Here is a 14,137-nt window from a genome sequence, read left to right as displayed (position 1 = left end):
CCGCACTGTCAGAGGGTCAGTACTGAGGGAGTGCCGCACTGTCAGAGTGTCAGTACTGAGGGAGTGCCACATTGACAGATTGGGAATATCTGTCCCTGAAAGCAGATTATCTGGTTGTCTATCAATTGCTGTAGTGGGATTTTGCAATGTGCAAAATGGCTAACGGGTTTGCTACACTATTCTGAGGAAGGGTCACCGGACCCGAAACGTTCACTCTGTTTTCTCCTCCACAGATGCTGCCAGACCTGCAGAGCTTTTCCAGCAACTTTGTTTTTGTTCCTGTGTTTGCTACACTATAACCCAGATCACATTCCAAAGAGTGGTTTGCTCATTTTAATGTTTGCACTGTCATGAGAATTTCTTAATTCATAGGAGGAAGGGCAGGAGGGAGAAGATTGAAGGGAGGCATCTCACTGCTGTGAGGGGAGACTGAAGGATGGTGTGGTTGGTGGGGGGAGAGTTCCTGGTTTGAGGGGGTGAGCTCTTGCTACAGTTCAGGAGTTTTGGCTAATTGTGTGAACGCTCTGGAGATGATACACTGAACCAAAATTTACTACAATGATAAAAGAAAAACCCACTGAATAACTTACCCCCAGAAATCTTACCCGCTTGACATTACAAAAGATAAGGATGAGGAGCACCCAGAAGAAGACTGCAATAACTCCAGTTCCAACCAGGATCACAACTTCGATATTTGATTTATCATCACCTCCTGTTTAAAATGGGAAAGGATTATGTTCGAACTGGGAGCTTCTTTGAAGCTTTATTCTGTTGAAAATTTAAACATTATGAGTTCCAATGACTGCTTTACATCACCTTTATAGATGAGGCTGTCATGATCACTGTTTAGCGGAGAGGTAGAATCAAGTCAAGGCCATAAATTTAAAATCATTTGCAAAAGTTTTTTTTTAATTTTCTCATGTGTTATTGTCAAGGTCATCCCTAGTTGCTTTTGAGAAGGTGATAGTTGAAATAACTCCACAGAGGCTGGAATCCTGTCATCAAGTCACCCTTTATTTAGATGTGAATAGTATTTGACACTGGTTCAGCTTCCTCACAGCCAGGTTTTGGAGTGAACAGAACCCCAGACACTCCTGTTTATATCTGTCAGCCAGGGCTCCCTGACCAGATTAACAGCCCCAGTCAGGGAATTCATATTCTATGAGGTCCACTCGGCTGACCTTGTTACAATCACAACAATGGTACACCGCCATTTTGAATCGCTGCAGTCCATGTGCTGTAGGGAGCCTCACAATGTTGTTAGGGAGAGAATTCCAGGACTTTGACCCAGCGGCACTGGAACATGATATAATTCCAACTCAGGATGGTGAATGGCTTATAGGGGAAGTGCAGATGGTGGTGTTCCTATGTATTTGTTGTCCATGTCCTTCTAGATGGTAGAGGTCATGGGTCTGGAAGATGCAGTTGAAAGATCCTCGTTATAATGCACCTTGTCAGTGGTACACACTGATGGAACTGTGTGCACACATTGATGGAGAGCGTAAGTGTTAGGTACTGGATAGTGTGTCAATCAAGTAGGCTGCATTTCCGTGAATGGCATCAAACTTTAGACGAGAGATGAGAGATTCTGTCTTCCATCAGAGGGTTGGCTGTGATATTTTACCTCAGAAGAGGGTGGCGGCTAATTGTATAAGTCATTTTTAAAGGGAATTGGACCAATATTTGAGGGTGAGGAACTTGTAGGTACAGATTAAAAAGGGAGATTTGGGACAAAGAAGTATGAATTTTTTAATGAGCTAACATGGTCATGATGGGTTGAATGGCCTGCTTATATGTTTTAGTGATTCTAATTTGAGGAGGTATCCATATTGAATTTGTTGAGTTTCACTGAAGTAACATTTACAGGGCCAACCACAGTCTTTCATGGATGCTGACCAGTTCTTTGACCGTAAAAGTCCTCATTGTTGAGCCTGATCCAGCGCCCACTCTGAGTCCATGTACTTTAACAGAAACATTGGCAGACAAAAAGTGGGGATATGACAGCAGTTGGGACTCATTGGTAGAATGGCTCAAGAATACTCATGGTCCTGACTCTCACACATGAAAAACTAATCAGGAACCGGAGTGTGTGTAACAGATATAGAAATTTTCCCCAGTAAGAGTCAATACCTTAAGGAGGTAAAAGACCAAAAACTGGGGAGAAGGTTCTGTAATACTTATCCACTGTAAACCTCAGCTTATGGCAAACCCCTAACTCGAATCATCCTCCCCACCTATACCCCACACCTGCTCACTGACTGAAATTGGACCTAAGCATTTTTTTGATTCATTTGTGGGATGTGGGCGTCACTGGATGGCCAGAATTTATTGCCCATCCCTGGTTGCCCTTGGGAAGGTGGTGGTGAGCTGCCTTCTTGAACCACTACAGTCCACCTACTATTGACACACAATGCCATTAGGGAAACAATTACAGGATTCTGACCCAGTGATAATGAAGGAATGGTGATATATTTCCAAGTCAGGATGGCGTGTGGCTCAGAGGGGAACTTGAAGGTGGTGGTGTTCCCATGTATCTGCTGCCTATGTCCCCCTAGATGGAAATGGTTGTGGGTTTGGAAGGCACTGTCTGAGGATCTTTGGTGAATTTCTCCAGCACATCTTATAGATAGTACACACTGCTGCTACTGAGTGTCGGTGGTGGAGGGAGTGGATGTTTGTGGATGCGATGCCAATCAAATGGCCTGCTTTGACCTGGATGGTGTCAAGCTTCTTGAGTATTGTTGGAGCTGCATCCATCCAAGCAAGTGGGGAGTATTCCATCACATTCCTGACTTGTGCCTTGTAGATGGTGGACAGGCTTTAGGGAGTCAGGGCGTGAGTTACTCGCTGCAGCATTCCTAAGTTCTAACCTGCTCTTGTAGCCACAGTATTTAAGTGGTGGGTCCAGTTGAGTTTCTGGTCAATGGTAACAGGATGTTGATAGTGAAGGATTCAGTAATGGTAACTTCATTGAAATCTGTTATACACGAGGCAGTGGTTAGATTATTATTGGTGATGGTCACAGTGTGGCATTTGTGTGGCATGAATGTTACTTGTTAATTGTCAGCCCAAGTTTGGATATTGTCCCGATCATGTTGCGTTTGAACATAGACTGCTTCAGTATCCGAGGAGTCGCAAATGGTGCTGAACATTGTGCAGTCATTGGCGAACCTCTCCACATCTGACCTTATGATGGAGGGAAGGTCATTGATGAAGCAGCTGAAGATGGTTGGGCCGAGAACACTACCCTGAGGAACTCCTGCAGAGAAGTCCTGGAACTGAAATGACTGACCTCCAATAACCGCGATACTTATGTGCTAGTTATGACTCCAACCAGTTAAGTGTTCGTCCCCTGATACCCATTGATTCCAGTTTTACTAGGGCTCCATGATGCCACACTCGGTTGAATGCAGCCTTGATATCAAGGGCTATCACTCTCACCACACCTCTGGAATTCAGCTGTTTTGTCCATGTAAGAACCAAAACTGTAATGAGGTCAGGAGCTGAGTGGCCCTGGCGGAACCCAAACTGGGCGTCACTGAGCAGGTTATTGCTGAGCAGATGCTGCTTGATAGCACTGTTAGTGACACCTTCCATCACTTTACTGATGATCAAGAGTGGACTGACGGGATGGTAATTGGCCGGGTTGGATTTGTCCTGCTTTTTGTGTACGAGATGTACTTGAGCAATTTTCCACATTGTCGTGTAGATGCCAGTGTTGTAACTGTACTGGAACAGCTTGGCCAGGGGGAGTGGCAAGTTCTGGAGCACAGGTCTTCAGTGCTATTGACGGAATATTGTCAGGGCCTATAATCTTAGCTGCATCTAATGTCTCCAACCTTTTCTTGATATGATGTGAAGTGAGTGAAATTGGCTGAAGACGGGTATCTGTAATACTGGGGATCACTGGAGAAGGGCAAAATGGGTCATCCACTGGGCACTTCTGGCTGAAGATTGCTACGAATGCTTAAGCCTTATCTTTTGCACTGATGTGTTGGACTCTTCCTCACTGAGGATGGTAATATTTGTGGAGCCTCCTCCTCCTGTGAGTTGTTTAATTGTTCACCACCATTCCCGACTGGATTTGGAACAACATTTTCTCATGTTTTTTTGCTACTTTTATGAATCTGGAACAAGGCCCTTGAAGCCTTCTCTGCCATTCGATAAGATAATGGCTGCTCTGACTTTAACCTCAACCATGGTCATCGTTAGACTAGCGTTTTTCCCTTGAATTCAAATCTCACCAACCATTCAAATCTATGTCCTCAGAACATGTGTCTGGGTTCTGGATCACTACTCCAGTGACATTATCGCTATATCCCTCCCGACCCAGATAAATTACACATGTATTAAGATTCCTTCATCATCTTCAGGTCAAAATCCTGAAATCCAGCCCTAACATGAGTTAGAAGTCACACTACACCAGGTTATAGTCCAACAGTTTTTTTGAAATCACAAGCTTTCGAGGCACTGCTCCTTCGTCAGGTGAAGAGGTGGGGAGTGTACAGGCACAGAATATACAGGTGGAGAGATAATGGCAAGATAATTCCAGGTAATTAAGAGTGTTGAAAGATAGTACAAATGGTGTGAGTGGCGTGTCATCAGGTTGAATAACAAGTGAAGGGATGACCTATGAACTGATTAATTAAGGCAGAGATATAATTACAAATAATTAAAAAATAATATGGAGCTAGAGATTGATTTTTTTGTAATAATCTGTCTGCCTTTATTAATTGGACCATAGGTCATCTCTTCACTTGCTATTCAGCTGTTGACACTTTACTCACACCGTTTGACACTTTTGATCACCTGCAAAGACTTGTTCTTCAGCCTGTTGACACTCCACTCACCCCATTTTACTATCTTTTGAAACTCTTTAATTACCTGGAATTATTTTGCCATTATCTCCCTGCCTACGTATTCTGCACCTGTTTGCTTCCCTCCACTTCACCTGCTCCGAAAGCTTGTGATTTCAATTGAACCTGTTGGACTGTAACCTGGTGTCGTGTAACTTCTGACTTTGTCTGCCCAGTCCAACACCCGCACCTCCACATCATGAGTTGAGAGCACCTTCACCACATGACAGCAATAATTCAAGAAGAAGGCTCACCATTATCGGTCAAGAGGCAGGTACAAAATAGAAGTAACCTAATAAACTGGATGCCTATTAACCTGTGGCTTAGTTATGGCACTTCTGCATTTGAGTCTGTATATTGTGAGGTCAAATCCTCACTCCAGTGATTTGAGGACCTACATTTGACCAAAATTCCAGTCCCAGTATTTAGGGAGTGCCGCACTGTTGGAGTCACCATCTTTGGCATGAGACATGAAACCTAATCCACTCTCTTAGGTAGATACAAAAGATCCCATGGCTCTATGTTGAAGAGGAACCAGGGAGTGCTCCCTGTTGTCTTTGGCCAGTATTTATCCCTGATCCAGCATGAGTAAAAATATATTATCTGCTTATCATCAGATTGCTATTTGCGGAATTTTGCTGTGTCTCATTTCCTACAACAATTTTCCCACTTTTAAATTCTGTCTCTGGGATTATCGCTGAGCTTCAAGGCTCCAGATAAGTCCCCAGTGAGGAAGACCCCCAAGATGATGGGCTCCATGATGCCGCTTGTTGACTCAAAGGGGATCAGGCATTATCTCCCGCTTACACTCTGTATCCTCTTCAAAATTGGTAATAAATTGACTTTTTAATGTCAATGTGGAAGTGATGACTGACCTTCGACAGAGATGGTTGCAGATGAATTAACACAGCCCTTGGAGTTACAGGCGAAGCACTTGTACAGACCGGCATCCTCCTCTTGTGCTCGCTGGATGGTCAGCGTTTGGTTTTGCTCACTGAGGATGACCCCTTGATGCAAAAACACCTTCCTTTAGATAGTATTCATCTCCCCCAGTACCCCGTAACCACCTTTGCATCCCATTTCACCCCCGTTTCCCTGAATACCTGCCTTGTGCCTTATGCTAGCATTATTGTCCAACTGCTCATTCCTCCTGTGATAGGTTATTCAACTACAGGAGGTAACAGCCAAACCCAAACTTGTCCACACACAGTACCTACGCAATCATAGAACTGTGCAGTTGTGTGGCACGGTGGCTCAGTGGTTAGCATTGCTGCCTCACAGGACCAGGGATCCTGGTTTGGTTCCATCCTCAGGTGACTATCTATATGGAGTTTGCACATTCTCCACATGTCTGCATGGATTTCCCCCCACAGCCCAAAGATTTGCAGGTTAGGAGAGTTAGCCATGGGAAATGCAGGCTAACAGGGATTGGGCGCGATGATCTTTGGAGAGTTGGTGTTGACTTGATGGGCTGAATGGCCTGCTTCCACACTTTAGGGATTCTAATTCTAAATTGTCATGCAGCCCATTTATATCTGTATCACCTGTTTGACAGAGTTTTCCAATTGCTCCTCTGCTCTGTCTTCATTGTCCAGTAAAAGTTTCAGTTAAGGATTTGATCTGATTTTTCCTTTTCGGTGGTACATTGCAGATCATAACAACTCACTATGTAAAATGAATTCACCTTAGCTCACCTTTGTTGCTTTCACCAAATATTTTAAATCTGTGTCTGTTGGTCATCAATCTTCAGAATCTGCTATTGTGTCTGCTTCCTCCACCTCCTCTGGCAATATGTTCCAAGCACTCACCACCCTTTGTGTGAAAAACATGCCTGACACCTCTCTTTTAAACTTCCCCCCTCGCACCTTGAACCTGTATCCTGTAGTAATTGACCTCTCTGCCCTGGGAAAAAACGTCATACTTTCCACTCTATCCATGCCATTCACAATCTTGTAAACTTCTACCAGGTTGCCCTCCTGCGTGAAAATAAACCCAGTTTATCCAAACTTTCTTCATAGCCAAAATCCCCCATACCAGGCAACATCCTGGTAAACCTTCTGTGTACCCTCTCCAAAGCATCCATATTGTCCTCGTAGTGTGGTGACCAGAACTGTACATAATATTCCATGCGTGACCTAACTAAAGTTCTATAAAGCTGCAGCATAACATGTCTATCCTTATACTCAAAATCCCTTCCAATGAATGCAAGCATGCCATAATCCTTTTTTACTACCTCATCTACCTGCACTGCCATCTTCAGTGATCTGTGGACCTGCACACCTAGATTTCTCTGCATATCAATACTCCTAAGAGTTCTGCCATTCATTGTATAATTTCTACCTGTGCTTGACCTTCCAAAATGCATCACCTCACCTTTGTCCAGATTAAACTCCATCTGCCATTTTTCTGCCCATGCCTCTAACTGATCTATATCCTGCTGTATCCTCTGACAATCCTCCTCACTATCCACAACTTCACCAATCTTTGTATCATCTGCAAACTTACTAATTAGACCAGCTACATTGTCCTCCAACTCATTTGTGTAGATCACGAACAGCAGAGGTCCCAGCACTGATCCCTGCAGAACACCACTAGTCACAACATCCATTCTGAAAAGCATCCTCCCACTGCTACCCTCTGTCCCCTATGACTGAACCAGTTCTGTATCCAACTTTCCAGTCACCCCGATACCATGTGACTTCACCTTTCGTACCAGTCTGCCATGAAGGGCCTAGTCAAAGGCTTTACTGAAGTCCATGTAGATAACATCAACTGCTTTACCCATATCAATCATCTGAGATCACCTCTCATTTGTCTAAACAACAATAAGTAAAGGCCCAAACTACTTAACCTTTCTTCAAAAGACAACTCCTTCATTCCAGAAATCAATTGAGTGAACCATCTCTGAGCTCCCTCCAGTGCAAGAGCATCCCTCTTTAAGCAAAGTATCAAAAACTGCATTCAGAACGAAAATGCTGGAGATCACAGCCGATCAAGCAGAATCCATGGGGTGAAAGTAAGCTAATGTTTCAAGTCTAGCTGACTTTTCGCATCTGCAGTAATTTGCTCCTATCAAAAACTGTACACTACTCCAGGTGTAGTCTCACCAAGGCCTGTACAGTTGTAGCAAGACATGTTATTTTTATATTCCATTCCCTTGCAATAAAGGCCAACATTGGCTTTCCTAATTACCTGTTGTCTGTATCTGCATTTTAACTTTCAGTGATTCATGTACAAGGACACCCAGATAAAATTGCACTGCAGCATATACTGCAATTTCTCTCCATTCAAAGTTTGTACTTGGGCTCTTACCTGAGAGCTCATGGAGTGGCTTTTCATCTTTGAACCAGATGACGGTGGGGTGGGGGGTGCCGCTTGCTTTACAGTTCATGTGGATAGAGTCACTAATGTTGACTGAGGTATCGGTCAAGTTGACAAGGAGGCTTGGCATCTCCTGAGCTGCAAGAAGATTTAGAACTTAGCATCAGGTAAATTTTGTAGAGTGTGACCTTTTGCTTAAACACATATACAGCTTGAGGATCTCAACAGCATAGTATCTATGCAAAATGAATACATTGGGACACTTTGCTGATGACATGTGAGTTTTATTTGTCATTATTCTGGGTGTATGAGGGCCATCTGAAAACATTGGTAAATAACATAATATGGGACTGGAATCAGACAGATACCAGATTAGGCATAATGGCAAGTTCCCTTCCCTAAAGGACATTAGTGAACCAATTGTGTTTTGATACAATACTGATGATAATGTACAGGAAACACTACTCTGTATCTAATCTTATGCTGTACTTGTCTTGGGAGTATTTAATGGGGACAATGTTGGGAGGGGGTGCTTTACTTTGTATCTAACCCCATACTGTATTTGCCCTGTAAGTATTTTGTGGGGCTACTGTAGAGAGATCTTTACGTTGTCTCTGACCCTGTACTGTACCTATCCTGGGAGTGTTTGACTAGGACAGTGTCGAGTGAGCTTTACTCTGTATCTAACCCTGTGCTATAGCTATTATGGGTGTGTCTGGTGGGGACAGCATGGAGCGAGATTTACTTCCAGTTTAAAAGAGTAGAGGAAATTTTACACATTCCCAGTGCAGCCCAAAGAGTCTACACTACTCTGTCAAAGGCTTGCAGAATCAGCATTTGTCTGTCCTCTCAAATGGGTATAAAATATCCTAAAGCACATATTGAAGTAAAGCAGTGGTGTTCTTTGGTCCAATATTTATTCTTCAACCATTTTTATTTAAGACAGCATTTATTACCCATCCCTAGCTGCCATTGAGAAGGTGGTGGTGAGCTGCCTTCTTGAACCGCTGCAGTCCATGTTCTAAATGCAGACACACAATGGAGGAGGAGTTCCAGGATTTTGATCCAGTCACTGGTGAATGAACAGTGATATATTTCCAAAAGGATGGTGAGTGATTTGCAAAGGAACTTGTAGTTGGTGGTTTTCCGTCATATCTGCTGCATTTGTTCTTCTAAATGATAGTGATCATGGGTTTGGAAGATGCTAAAAAGGAGCTCTGGTGAGTTTCTGCTTGTAGATGGTACACACTGCAGCTATGTCACTTAGGACAAAGGTGCTGCTGAGCAAATCTTGGTGATGGACATTGAAAACCCCCACTCAGAGTACATTTTGAGCCTTTTCCATTCTTGATGCTTCCTCTAAGTGGTGCTCAATGTGAAGGAACACTGATTCATCGGCTGAGAATGGGGGTTGGTGGTAGATGGTAATCAGCAGGAGGTTTCTTGCCCATGTTTGACCTGATGCGATGAGACAATGTTGAAGATTCCTAAGGCTGCTCCCTCCCAACTGTACACCATTGTGCTGCCAAATTAATTGTTGGGGAATAAGACATACCCAGCAATTGTGGTGGTGCTGGCAGGGATGTGTGTAAAGTGTAATTCTGTGAGTATGACTCTGTTGGGCTGTTGGGCTGTTGCTCGAATCTGTGATACAGCTCTCCCAATTTTAGCAGTAGTTCCCAGATGTTAGTAAGAAAGACTTTGCAGGGTTGACTTGGGAAAGTCATTGTTGAAGAAATCGAAGATGGTTGGGCCTAGGACATTTCCCTGAGGAGCCCCTGCAGAGATATCTTGGAGCTGAAATGACTGACCTTCAACAATCATAACCATTTTCCTTCATTTATGTCTCACTGTTTATGGGAGTTTGCTATGCACAAATTGACTGCAAGGTTCCCTATGTTAAAACAGTTCAAAATACTTCATTCATTCTGAAGCTCTTTCGAACATCCTGGTGTCATAAATGGGGCTAAATAAATGAAAATTCTTACTGCATATTCTTCCACCTTACAAGAATGCAATGTGTTTATGTCTATGACACTCACCTCGCACTAAGATGTATTTCCTGTGGCAATGTTTCTCTCCAGTCTTCTTGTTCTGTACCTCGCACACATAATCCCCCTCATCATTTAAAGTAATGCTGGGAATCTGAAGCTCGAGTGCCACGCCTTTCATCAGCGAGTCCATCATCATCACTCCTTTCATCTCCTTGGCAAACAGATGCATGCTTTTACACTCCAGAACTGGGGGCTCTCCAAGCTCCCCCTCCAGGGCGCTGGGGAGGAGCCGATACCACCTCAGGTTCTCGTACGTGTAGTTATCCGCGTTGCAACGTAGCTTCACATTCTCGCCTTCCACCGGGATTTCCGAAGGCTGAAGATCAATTCCAAATCCTTCTGGGATACCTAGTGGAAAGCAACAAGTTAATTCAGCTCCTCGTTTGAATCCAGAATAATTCTTTGTCGCCTTGGCCTCTATGGGAAATAGATAAACTTACTTTGAGAATTCTAAATAGGGAAATAGCATCTGGCAGTAGGGCGAGTTACCAGTGGGCACCTATAATGGGGAAAAGCACCAGAGAGAATCATGGGAGAGTATTCTTTTAACATAGGAGCTCTGATGATCTGGAATGTCCTGGGATGGAAAAAGTTTTACTGATAATTTCCAAAAGGAAATTGGCCTGAAAATGGGAAAGAATGGATTCTGCAGTGAGATCCTGGGATTCTTTAGAAATTTACTAACCGCACAATGAACTAATTCAGTCACAAGACTGTGGGTGGTCTTTTTGAACTGCCTGAATATTTGGTGTGGCGGAGCTCATATCTGTTTTAGATCCAGTTGAGTGCCTTGCCAGGCCATTTCAAAGGGCAGTTAACAATAAACCACGTTGATCATTGAGCTGGAGCCACACATTGGCCAGACAGAGGACAATGGCAGGTTTCCTTCCCTAAAGGGAATCAGTGAGCCAAATGGAGTTTTTGGCGACCTGACAGTTTCAGGGACACCATTGCTGTTACTAGCATTTTTTAATGCCAGATTTTTACTTGATTAATGAACTAAAATTTAACCTCCCAATTCCAGTTGTAGGATTTGAACCCAGAGAGTCATAGAGTCATACAGCAGGGAAACAGACCCTTCGGTCCAACCAGTCTGTGCCGAATATAATCCCAAACTAAACTAGTCCCACCTGCCTGTTCCTGTCCCATATCCCTCCAAACGTTTCCTATTCATGTGCCTATCCAAACGCTGTAATTGTGCCCACATCCACCATTTCCTAAGGAAGTTCATTCCACACACAGACTACCCTCTGTGTAAAAAGTTTGCCCCTCACTTTTAAATCTCGCTCCTCTCACCTTCATAATGTGCTCCCTAGTCTTGAAATTCCCCCATCCTAGGGAAAAGACAAATACCATTAGCTCTAAGTTTGGTTTATCAGTCCAGGTCCCTGCGTTGCGAGTACAGGAGCAAAACCATTACCTTCTTTCTAATTCAGTTCCTCACAAGATGGTACAGGTACAAATCTACAACATGGCCATAGAGGCTGCTTGACCTCCTATGGTTGGTCAGTGGTCTGTTGGCTACACGTTCACATCAGTAAAGTTCCATTACTCACTTGTCACATAGAAGTAGATGACCCGGTCATCCCGTCCAACCTTGTTGAAAGCAGAACAATTGTACATGACGGAGATATTTGCAGCTAAAATTACCAGCTTGCTGACCGTCTGCCATTATGGGGAGAGAAGGCAATAATTAGAACAAGCAAGAGTCAACAGAGTGTTCTGTCTGTACACTCAATAGCAGCATATAATAGGAGGAGGCCTTTCAGCCTCACAAGCCTTTCAGTCAATGAGATCAAATGCCAGACACCCATCATTGCTCATATCCCTAAATACTTCTATTTACCAGAAATCAAATCAACCTCTAATTTAAAACTAACAATGTCCTAGTAACACTCGCCACTTGCAGAAGATAATTCTAAAGTTTAGCCAGTCCTTTCCTTTTCCTTAACTTTGCTTCTTGAAAGGTCTGGTTTTGACTGTTTCCCCAGGTGCTAGAGTCCCAAACAAAGGACGTAATGTCTGCCTAAACTCTACCCTTTTAGTCAGTGGGTCAGTATGAGCACCATTGCTTTTGTTTTTCAAATTTATAAATTACTTGGATATTAAAATATAGAGTATGATGTTAACATTTACTGATGATTCCAAACTTGGATGAGTGATAAATAGCGAGAATGATGCTAATTGACTACAACAGGACACAGGTAAAGCTCGTCCATGCCGACCAGATATCCCAAATAAATCTCATCCCATTTTGTCAGCATTTGGCCCACATCCCTCGAAACCCTTCCCATTCATGTACAGATCCAGATGCCTTTTAAATGGTGTAATTGTACCAGCTTCCATCACTTCCTCTGGCAGCTCATTCCTTACACGCACCATCCTCTGCATGAAAAAGTTGTGCCTTAGGTCGCTTTTAAGTCTTCCGCTTCTCACCTTAAACCTATTCCCTCCAGTTTTGGATTTCCCCATACTGGGGAAAAGAACTTGGCTATTCACCCTATCCATGCCCCTCATGATTTTATAAACCTCTATAAGTTCACCCCTCAGCCTCTGACTCTCCCAGGATAACAGCCCCAGTCTATTCAGCCTCTCCCTATAGCTCAAACCCTCAAACCCTGTCAACAGCCTTGTAAATCTTTTCTGAACCCATTCAAGTTTCACAACATCCCTCCTACAGCAGGGAGACCAGAATTGCACACAGTATTCCAATAGTGGCCTAACCAATGTCCTGTACAGCCGCAATATGACCTCCCAACTCCTACACACAATGCACTGACCAATAAAGGAAAGCATACCAAACACCTTTTTCACTATCCTGTCTACCTGCGACTCCACTTTCAAGGAACTATGAACCTATATTCCAAGGTCTCTTTGTTCAGCAACATTCCCCAGGATTTTACCATTAAATGGAAAAGTCCTGCCCTGATTTGCCTTTCCAAAACCTCACATTTATCTAAATTAAACTCCGTCTGCTGTTCCTCGGCCCATTGGCCCATCTGATCAAGATCCTGTGGTAGTCTGCGGTTTGAGGTGATGTATTTTGACAGATAGGATGGAGAGAGACAATACGGACTCAGTACCACATTTTTCATAGTGTGTATAAGGACACAGGGACATGCAGGGGTTAATGTGCATCAATCTTTGAAAGTGAATATGACACATTGAGAAAGCAGTTAGCAAACAACATAGGATCTTGGGCTTCCCATTTATACTCAGCAACCAAACATAGATAGCAAATAGAAAAGCAGAGAAATTATGCTGAAATTTTATAAGGCTCCTGTGAGGCCACAACTAGAATAGTGAGTCCAATTCTGGTCACCAGATTTTTGGAAGATTTGCCAGAATGATTCTAGGACAGTACTGAGGGAGCACAGGTTTTAGCTACAAGGCTTGCTTGGAAGAAAAAGGGGAGTTTTGTTAAAGGTGGACAAGGTAATGGCATATTCAGATGCGGTAGATAGCAAAAGACTATTCCTAGGAGTTGAAGGATCAGGGTACACAGCTCTAAAGTAAGGGTTAAGAGATGCAGTGGGATGTGGGGAAAAATTCTTTTGCACAGCAAGGGTTCTTATCACCATCAATGGGGACAGTAGAAGCAGAGACAAGAAATGCTATCTGATGGAAACTGGATGGTCACTTTAAAGAGTTAAACGTTTTCTGCTATGGGGATAGAACAAGGGAATGTGACTTACTTGTTTGCTTTAGGAAGAACCAGTATGGGCTCAGTGGAATGAGTGGCCTTCTGTGTGTCATAAATTACTCTATAATAGTGCAGTACTGAGGGCACGCTACACTGTCATAGGGTCAGTGCTAAGGGAGCACAGCACTCTTGGAGGAGCAATACTAGGGGAGCACAGCACTGTCAGAGGGTCAGTACTGAGGGAGAGCTGCACTGTCAGAGGG

The 14,137-nt window shown here is 43.5% G+C and overlaps 1 protein-coding gene across 1 annotated transcript in view; it reads right to left on the bottom strand.

Moving 5' to 3' along the window:
* The window catches only part of LOC109927679 (fms related receptor tyrosine kinase 4), a 183,642-nt gene that overhangs the window by 64,831 nt on the left and 104,674 nt on the right, over nucleotides 1-14,137 (bottom strand). The window contains exons 10-14 of the mRNA XM_048603482.1: nucleotides 11,788-11,896; nucleotides 10,220-10,579; nucleotides 8,169-8,315; nucleotides 5,732-5,863; nucleotides 606-712 (exon numbers count right to left, since the gene is read on the bottom strand). Of these exons, the coding sequence (XP_048459439.1) occupies nucleotides 606-712; nucleotides 5,732-5,863; nucleotides 8,169-8,315; nucleotides 10,220-10,579; nucleotides 11,788-11,896 (855 nt within the window). The remainder of the gene's footprint in view (nucleotides 1-605; nucleotides 713-5,731; nucleotides 5,864-8,168; nucleotides 8,316-10,219; nucleotides 10,580-11,787; nucleotides 11,897-14,137) is intronic.

The sequence above is a fragment of the Rhincodon typus genome, chromosome 12 (genome assembly GCF_021869965.1).
Source record: "Rhincodon typus isolate 14 chromosome 12, sRhiTyp1.1, whole genome shotgun sequence".
Lineage (NCBI taxonomy): Eukaryota > Metazoa > Chordata > Chondrichthyes > Orectolobiformes > Rhincodontidae > Rhincodon > Rhincodon typus.
This window is presented reverse-complemented; position numbering and strand designations above follow the sequence as displayed.